The sequence below is a fragment of the Emys orbicularis genome, chromosome 10 (assembly GCF_028017835.1).
Source record: "Emys orbicularis isolate rEmyOrb1 chromosome 10, rEmyOrb1.hap1, whole genome shotgun sequence".
Lineage (NCBI taxonomy): Eukaryota > Metazoa > Chordata > Testudines > Emydidae > Emys > Emys orbicularis.
This window is the reverse complement of record NC_088692.1, coordinates 2,425,752-2,435,267: the sequence shown is the minus strand read 5'-3', so window position 1 is coordinate 2,435,267 and position 9,516 is coordinate 2,425,752. Positions and strand designations below refer to the sequence as shown.

General features: G+C 48.2%; 1 protein-coding gene across 1 annotated transcript in view; it reads left to right on the top strand.

Moving 5' to 3' along the window:
- The first annotated feature begins 296 nt into the window (after positions 1-296).
- The window catches only part of CACNG3 (calcium voltage-gated channel auxiliary subunit gamma 3), a 62,228-nt gene continuing 53,008 nt past the window's right edge, over positions 297-9,516 (top strand). Inside the window, exon 1 of the mRNA XM_065412454.1 lies at positions 297-507. Coding sequence (XP_065268526.1) covers positions 297-507 — 211 coding nt within the window. The remainder of the gene's footprint in view (positions 508-9,516) is intronic.

The window sequence follows — 9,516 nt, the reverse complement described above, 5'->3', positions numbered from 1 at the left end:
CACCTCTCTCCTGCTGCCTCTGCCTTGATCGCGCCAGTGCAGCCGCGCCGCGGGGAGGGGGCAGCCGAGCGGCTCCCGAGCCGGGCTCCGACCCACGGGCACCGGGCCGGGGACAGCGATGCGCGCCCGGAGCCCGGCTGCAGCTCGCCAGGCCGAGAGGAGCCCGCGCCGCCAGCCCTGCCCCTCGCTTCCCCTAGGGCTGGGGCCGGCTCCAGCGGCGCTGGCCTGAGCCGGGCGGGCGAGCAGCGCCCCGCCGCGCCTTCCCCGCGCCCGCGGCCGGCGGACGATGAAGCAGCATGAGGATGTGTGACCGAGGCGTCCAGATGCTGATCACCACCGTGGGCGCCTTCGCAGCCTTCAGTCTCATGACCATCGCGGTGGGCACGGACTACTGGCTGTACTCCCGCGGCGTGTGCAGGACTAAGGCCACGAGTGACAATGAGACCAGCCGGAAGAACGAGGAGGTGATGACCCACTCGGGCTTGTGGAGAACGTGCTGCCTGGAAGGTATGTCCCCAGCCCGCGGCGGGAGCTTCGGGGCAGTTCGCGGGACAGTTCGGGGCTGTCTGGCTGCAGGGGGCTGAGGGGCCGAGCCCTTATGCGGCTTAGCCCCGCTCTGGGGGGACATCGAGTCACGGCGGGTGGGATGGGGGCTTCTCTTCCCCTCGCCCGCTTTGCTTCCCAGCGCCACCGGCCAACTCTTACCCCGTGTGCGCTCCCCCAAGTGTCCCCGCTCCCATCGGAGCCCGCTTCCAGAGCAGGGACACGCGCGCCTGTTTAGATCCCCTTCCTTCCCCAGCCATGCCAAGAGAACTGACCCCCGTAATATGGGCCTGGAGCCTCCCCGGGCTGGGGCAGGCACAGTCCGCAACACTGTGGCCGGGCCTTTAAGGGTGAAAAGGAGATAGATCCATCCCTCCCACTGCAGACAGACGCACAAGAAAGAGCCCAGCAGGTTTCCCATTATTGCTAAATCAAGTTTCCGTTTTAACAAGACCTGTTCTCGTTTGGTTAAAGTTAAACTTTTCTGCCTGGCACCTGCTTCCATAGAATCACTGATTTACTTACATCAATAGGAACAAGCGGCCCCTTTCTACTCTAATCCCTGGGTTGGAATATGGGGTGGGAGTTAACACTTTCTAGATACAAATACAGCCAGTGGAGGAAATTCACGGGCAGTTTCTGTCTGGTCTATGTGGTGATGGTTCCAGGCTTTGGGTGGGGCATCTCTCTAGTTCTGGGGAAGTTGTGGTGAGTGGTTGAGAGCCCTGATGTTCCGAAGACAGCATGATTAGAGCTGCTCCTAATGCCAGGCCTGTTTCAGCTTTCCCACGATGCCAGTTTGGGCACCACGTACTTCTGTCATTTTCCGAACCGCTCGCCGTTGCTGCCCCTTACCAGAGAAAATGGGGAGGGCTATCGGTCTCCCTTGATGCCCATGCTCCTTTTCTAATTCAAGTATGAATGGATAAATAACACACAAGCAGGTCAAGTAGTGATGTGCTAGAGAAGACCCTAGTCCCTGTTCCAAGCCATGAATCGTGGGTCTGGATAGATACTCTCCCCTAGTCCAGTCTTTGCTGGACTACAACTGGGTGATTCAATCCATTAGACCAGCAGGTCTCAAATGTTTGTATGCTAAGCCCTCTTTCCAGGAAACGGAACCAGTCACACACACACCTCTTCTTCCTGACCATGTTAGCTGGGAAAGGGACCACACCTCACACTCCAGGAAAGGCTGCATTAGATATTGTATCTGGAAGGAAGCACCTACCATGCCCACCTGCCCATCAGCGCCCCCATCACTCACTGGAATCCAGTTTCCCAAGTCCATAAATGTCTGTGTCAGAACTTCACTCTGTAGTGTACTCCATAACCTCCTTGCCAACAGCCGGAGCAGTGCTCTTTTCTGTGTTCTCCATTGGCTGCAAATGTCTCCAGCCCAAATCGGCTACAAGCTCCAAAGCTGAGTATGCTGCATCTACATAAGCTGCCACTTTTCAGAGTTATGTCTACCAAAAGTTATTGCATGCTATTTTAATTAGGAACGGAAAATCATGATTAAGTATAAATTTGGCCTGAATCCAAGCACTAATACCTGAGAAGTAACCAGTGAAGAGAGGAGCCAGGTTGGGAAGTAACTTTAAATAAATTGCAGCAGCTGGTTCTGTAACCACCAAATAGGTGTGTTAAGCTGGTACTTAGACATGAATGGCCTTTTACAGCACAAAGCTCCATTCGTCTCCCTGCTATGCACCTTGTAATGGGAAATTCTCTCTCTAACCGGCTAAATAAGCTGTGATATTTCTAAGGTGCCTATTTCCTTGGTGTCTGAAAGTGCTCAATACTTGATGACAAGTATATAAAACATGTTCCTTCTTTTTGTGTTCCGTGTGTGTATGTGTAAATGGTATTAAAAGCCTGATCCAACGTTCATTGAAGTCAGTGGGAGCATTTCCGTTGCTTTCCATGGGCTTTGCATTAAGCCTTAATTGTATATAAATGAACCTGTGGTTAACGGTCACTCTTTTGGGGATGGGGACAGGTAAAGGGGGAAAGAGCCAGGTGTGTGAAAAGTGTTAGGGAGGCACAAGGAATGTCTGAAATTCTTATTTTTGTGTGTGTTACATTTTTTTTAAATGACTGTTTTTGTGCTACCCTCACTGATGTAACTCCCTGCTTTGGAACAGACCAAGAGAGAGAACGGGGCTGGGTTGTTTTTAGAAATTAGACCCCGGTCTCTTGTGTAACACAGTCAATAAGGTGCCACCCAGCATCAAGCTGAAGCGCCAATTTGAATAGCACAATTCCTTCCCCATAGGTCAGGGATGAAATCTGAGATGACTAAGGAGAAGAGTGCCTGACATTGCACTGATCACTCCTATGTCGTATTCCTGTCTTCCACCCTTCCTCTTGTCTCTTGAGGCCCCAATCCTACATCTGACAGTTTCGCAGTGGATTGCTGCACCAGGACATTGGTTTCAATCCCCGGCAGTCTGCCTGTGCAGTATTATTTGCAGGGCTGGGGCCTTTGGGTAGGGACTCTGTCTACCATTGTGTTTGTGCAGCAGCCACTACCATGGGGCCTCTATTCTGACTGGGGCATTACTGGAGTAATGGCCAGTTTGGCCACCGCTCCCTTTGGCTGGTTTTGAGCCCGTAGCTGAGCTACAAGGGACCCTTCCCTGTTAACCACTGAGCCACGCAATGCTCATGAGTAAACTGCAGTTCCAAAGGCAGTGGAACCGCTGGAGGGGCCTGGCCGCACAGCGCTGGATGCTACAGGCACCGCCTTGATATTTGCCCGAGAAACTAGTTTGTGTTTTGTGCTCTGTTCACTGATCTGATGCTAGAAAAGACAAATTTGCCTCCAGCAAAGTGTGAGCAGCAGATCAACATTCTCAGCTAGATAGAAGGGGACATTTTGCTGAAATAAAAGAGCTCTGAATTTCCTTCTCTAATTCAATATATTTTGTCCAGCTGTTATGTTCGTCACTTTGAAACCCACCCGTCTCTGCTGTGCAGTAAGATGGCTGTTAAGATAGTGCATGGAATACTTTTTATGCACAAGCTATACTGACTGGTTTCTAAGGGAGATATCTCCTCAATCATACCTGAAGTTATAGATATTCATTTTCCTGGATTGGAAATACTTGAATTTTGCCCTATATCTACACTCATTGGAAATGAAAATGGTGAGCCCAAAGATGCAGAATATGCTGTTAACATTAACAGGTGTTTTCCATGCGTGGGAAAGAGAACTTGTCTTGAACCGTTCATGCTCATGGCTTTTTAATGTATTTTATGCAAAGAAATTAAATGGCAAACTGTTACATGTTAGATTTTCTCCACCTGAGTGCTTATGGTAGATTATTCAAATGGCCAAAGAGAGTGTTGAGTTTGTATTGTCTCTCTGATGCGTTTTAAATATATGTCCGTTATACATGCACAGTAGCTGCGTGGGAACAATTTATATCACATGACTGTAGAAAGCCCATAGGCAAAAGAAGATAAATCTTGAATGAACCAGCAAAGGACCTATGTAGAGACACCCACACTGGAAAATACAAATTAATGGTTGACTCGTTATCTAGAGTCTAGGCAGGAGTTCACAGACTACCATGCTAACGTGGCCTTTGTTTTAAATTGCAGTGTTTGAATTTTAATTATCACTTGTAGAATAGGTGAATATCTTATTAAGCTACCTTATTGTGCTTCTTGCTCAAACTTGACAAATATATTTTATTCCTGTGCATCCTCTTTGGTGGTTTATAATACATTGTTTTTCCTCCTCTTTGACTTCATCGTTAATATAGAAAGGGGAAAATGCACAGAACTTCTATGGAGAAAAGGAAATAGTTGAGCTGGGCTTTGGTTCCTGAAAAGTAACAGCTGTTTGGTTTCCATCAGATTTAATTTAACTCAACAACATTAAATATAGTGCTCCTAATTGTTCTCTTCCTTACGCTGGTGTCAATTGGGAGTAACTCCAAGTTATTACAGAAGTGTAAACCAGGTGTGAATGAGAAGACAACCAGACCCAGTTTGTTTGAATTATCCATATTTTAAGCACTGTCTTGCCTATTCATCTTTCTCAGGCACCTTCCTCACTACGCCCAGTCCCAAATGCAGGTCTCTCCAGGTGTAACCTTTAGGAGCACCACCATCTTTCTAGAGAGCCAAAGTTATTGCTCACCTTCTTGATGTGAGAGTGGCTAAATGACCTTTCTGTAGCTGACCCTGTTGTGGCGTTACTGGGTTAAGTAGCATAATCCTCACTTAACTGGGTTTCATACCCACTGCACTAGGAAGCTGAAGACCTCAGGCTGCTCATTGGCTGAGGTTGCCCTTCTGGATCATGGACTGGTCCATCCAGGTCAGTATTCTGCCCCCAGAAATAGCCATTGCCTGTTGCTGCAAAGGAAGACAAAAGCCTCCATAATCTATCCCGATGGATAGAAATCATTCCTGACCAATGAAGGGGATCAGCTGTGCTTTCATTACAGTGGGGTATCCCTTGTTCATTTGCTCATCTCTCACAATTAGATATGTTCATTAATGGTCATAAAACTATCTAGTACTATTTTTAAAAAATCCTGCAGCCCCACTCACTGTCACAGTGGCCTCCTGGCTCTGCCCCTGAATCCCAACATGGGCTGTTTTTGCAAGGCTGGTAGCCATCTGGCTGTTAATATCCTGTTTCCACACTGGCTAGATGCCCCAGTGGAGATCAGACTCCGTTGTGCTAGGTACCTGTAGCAGGGCAGACTCTGTTCCTGCCTCTTTGCACTACAGAAACTGGCTCAGACTCTACTGGTTGTGTATGCATCATGCCACGTCTTTGAGCTCCCTCCACCAACACCTTTAGACTGTGCAACAGCCTATTTACAACATCCAAAGGGCTCATGGTCTACATAGACAAGGGGCAGAAGGGCAAACAGGGACAGGTTGGCCCCTAAATATGAAGTATATGTATTGCTGCTTTGGACTGTATTCTGTTTGAAGATAGCAAATGAAATTAGGTTGTGATCACTTGTACCTAGGCAACCATCATGTTTTAGTTCTGTGATCAATTCATCTTTATCCATCACAGTCAGGTCTAATATAGAATTACCCTGAGTTGGTTGCCATGCTTTTTGTGTTAGAAAGTTATTTATAATGTTTAGAAGCTACAAGGCAGCATGAGACCTGTAGCACATGTCCCCCAGATAACACAATTGTTCTTTCTATATATTATAGATAGATGTTTAAAGAGCGGCTTATCCTGTTCCTTCATCTGGTTTGATGTCTGTAATAGAGCCCCATCAACACCCTGTCTTGTGATTGACCAGTTGGAACACGGATCCATAAACATTCCAGTTCCTGTTCTTTTGGGTTGTCAATAACTCAAACATTGGCAATGGTATCTTTGATGTAGTATCACCGCGGCCCACTCTATTGTTCCTGAATAGGGTTTATCCAGTGACTTTAACATTCCAGTCATGTGACTGTACTCATATTGCACTTACTTACAATGAGGATCAACCAGTCCCCATCAAGCTCTAGGTTTGGGGGAGAATAAAGGTGGTAGGACAAGGTGTATCAGGTCCTTTGAGGTCCCCTGCTGGAGGCTTCTGGTTCCTACCACACCCCACCCCAGGAAAGCAGCAGTGAAGGTGGTCCTTCAGGCCTTCCTAGAAAGGCTGCAGAGAAGTAGCCAGTCAGAGCACAGCAGGCTTGGATAAAAAGAGCGGCAGGGCCTGAGCAGGTCAGTTCCTGGCTGGGGTCAGAGGGGCAAGGATGGATGCTGTGGCCACAGGAGCCTCAGAGAGAACCAGAAGTTGAGTTCTGGCTGCATTTTGCTTTCTGCAAGTAGAATGTGGACCTGAGAACTGTAACCCTATGGGCTGGGGTGGCAGGGAAGAGACCCAGTGGGAAGAAGCCCAGGGAAAACAGCAGCAGCTAATTGAAGGAGTTAAAGGGATCAGAGCATGACTACTGTTCATAGGGTCCCTGGGTTGGGATCCAGAGTAGTGGGTGGACCTGGGTTCCCCCACCAGCCACTGGGGAAGTGGCCTAAGCTTGTTTAGAAGCCCAAGCAAAGGGCTGGAATTTAAAGGGCTTAGGGATGGGGCTGATGACCTTGGTGAGGGCAGACAGACTGTCTAGTGAACTCTTAGTTACCCCCCAGAAGGGAACTGAACTTGAGAGATGACCTGGCTGGAGACCTGGGGCAGTGAGAACCAGTGAAGACAAAAGGTCTCCAGGGAGAACCCCCTGGGGGCGCTGCTCTAGAACAGGGCATAGAAGGACTTAAAGTTAGCCCAGGAGGGACTGAGAACTGAGCCCAGAGACGGGGCTGAAGACACTAACAAGGGTACAGTGATAGTCCTAGCTGGACCTTTGTTACCCCAGGAGACATTCATTTATGCATATTGACTCTGTGTGACTTGGCCAGAGGGCTGCGCCACTGAAGACCTGCCCGGCCAGGTCGGCAGCTGACGGGGCATCAAGAGCAAAAAAGAAAAATCACAGTACCACACCCAGCCCATAGGAGGCACTCACGAGAGGTGAGTGTCCCCCCATGACAGGTGGTTCCAGTCCCACCCCCTGTGTTTCTGCACCAGGTGTATCACGGCTGGACTAAAGACTCGAGCCCATGGCCTCCAACACACAAGTAAAAGTCTCAGTGGAAGCGGGAAAGTGGAATTCCTGGAAGTTCTGATTTTGGATTGCGGTTAAATAGCAAGAGCCACAGACCATGGTTCTGAAGGGAGTTGGGTCACAAACTGCCTGCCAGACCCAGGACCTTTCAAACATGCCTGTGCTCAAATACCCAGTTTGCCTTGAACATCCATGTAGCCAGTATTTACCCAGAGGGACAGATTGCTTTAACCAGCTCCTGAGAACTACTCTTTGAGAAACTGTCCTGGGGAAGGGTTGTTTTCTTTCTTTTTGATAGAGGCCTGCAGTGTTCTCTATTAGAACGGCGATGTGTTTATATGGCTCGAGTACCTGTATTCAGGGCTGTACAAAGTGACAGCTTCCACATTGCCTGCGAGCAGCGCGGGAGGAGTAAAAGAGCAGTCACTGTGATGGGTGAAAGTGAAATGTGTGCTGTGAACCAGCTCGGAGTCGGGCATTGTATAACTGCATAGGAGCGGTGTGTCGTCTGGCATCTCCCGAGCTGTGACGCTTTAATAGTGGTGGAAGTCTGCATGTGAATGAGGCTTATGTGGAATTTTTCCATGTACGGTCGCTGCTTCCATTACTGCTGTACACAATTCGGGATGGCTAATGAAGGCTGGAAAATCCCGAGTTGAGGCTGATTGCTGTGGGATGTAGCATTGGTTTTAAAGGGAGAAGACCCTGAGGATTATTACAGGAGAAAGGGATCCTCTAGGCTTTACTGCTGTGAATAGATGGGGGATAATACGCTAACTTCCTGGTGGTTAGAATACAGAGATTCAGATGAGTGTGGTTGAATGGTGAGAACATGGCAATAGGAGTTACAACCTCTCACTCTGCAGTCGTGTAACCTTGTGCAAATCTTTGCACTTCTGTGTCTGAGTTTCACCATTTGTAAAATGGGATAATGACACCTACTTCTCAGCAGGGCTATGTGGGTTAATCCATATTTGTCAAATGCTTTTGAATCCGTGGATGGAATGTGGTCTAGAAGTGCAAACTGTTATTGTTAGTCTAGGGAATATATAGACAACTGGCAGAGAGTAACCCATTGAGCTGAGATGTAGGTGGGATCACCCCGTGCTCTCTGTAGACACGGCACATTTTGTACTGGCACAGGGGAGCCAATCACTTCAGCATGTGGATCAAACGCTTGCAAATTACAAAGGGGAGTTTTTGTTCTAAAGCTGTCTTGAGTAGGTGATGCCCCAGTTCCCACCTGGGGATGATTTAACTCAGAAGTCCATCAAACACCTTGAACTAAACTCGCTGCTATTGGAATTCCACTGATTGAAACGGAGTCACCTCCTGGATGGAGCTCAACCCTTCTCTCCTGCCCTGGGTGTAAAACAACGGCTACTTACCAAGGCACAAGTATCCGGCTTGAATGTTACCCCCACATTTCTATATATGCCATGTGCATACAGGGAGGCCGCATTATCTAGTGCACAGAGCACTGGGCCTGGAGTCAGGAGGCCTGGCTTCTATTCCAGTTCTACCTGTGACCTTGGGAAAGTTGCTTTCTCTCTCTGTGCCTGTTTCCCTTTCTCCTCTGTTTAGATTGCAAGCTCCTCAGGACAGGGACTGTCTCTTGCTGTGTATATGTGCAGTGCCTAGTTTAATAGAGCCCTGATCTTGTTAAAGGCATCTCCAAGCTCCTGTAATATTAGTAATTAATAAAATATATGGAGACGTAATTGCAACAACTGCAAACAAAGAGTAGCTATTAATGGAATGATGTCGGATTGGAGGCAGGTCTCAAGCGGGGTTCCATGGGGATCTGTTCCGGGGCCAGTATTGCTGAACATATTTATTAATGACCTGGATGTAGGTATAGAGAGCAGACGGATCAAGTTTGCAGATGACACAAAGCTGCGGGCGGGGGGGAAGGGAGAAGGGAAAGGGATTTGCCAAAACTTTGGGTGCTAGAGCTAAAATTCAGAGGGACCTTGATATATTAGAGAACTGGGCTATGGACAACAAAATGAAATTCAACAAAGACAAATGTAAGGTGCTGCACTTAGGGGAGAAAACCCAAATGCACAAATACAGAGTGGGGGATAACTGGCTTGACAGCAGCATGGCTGAGAAGGATCTGGGAGCTGTGGTGAATCCCAACCTCAACATGAGTCTGCAATGTGATGCTGTTGCAAAAAAAGCAATGCATTTTTAGGTTGCATTAACAGAGATATAACATGCAAGTCATGGGAGGTGAGACTACCACCCTACTCAGCGCTGGTTAGGCCTCAGCTGGAGGATTGTGTCCAGTTTGGGTCACCAATGTATAGAAAGGAAGTAGAGAAACTAGAAAGGATCCAGAGATGAGCAACAAAGATGATCAAAGGGCTG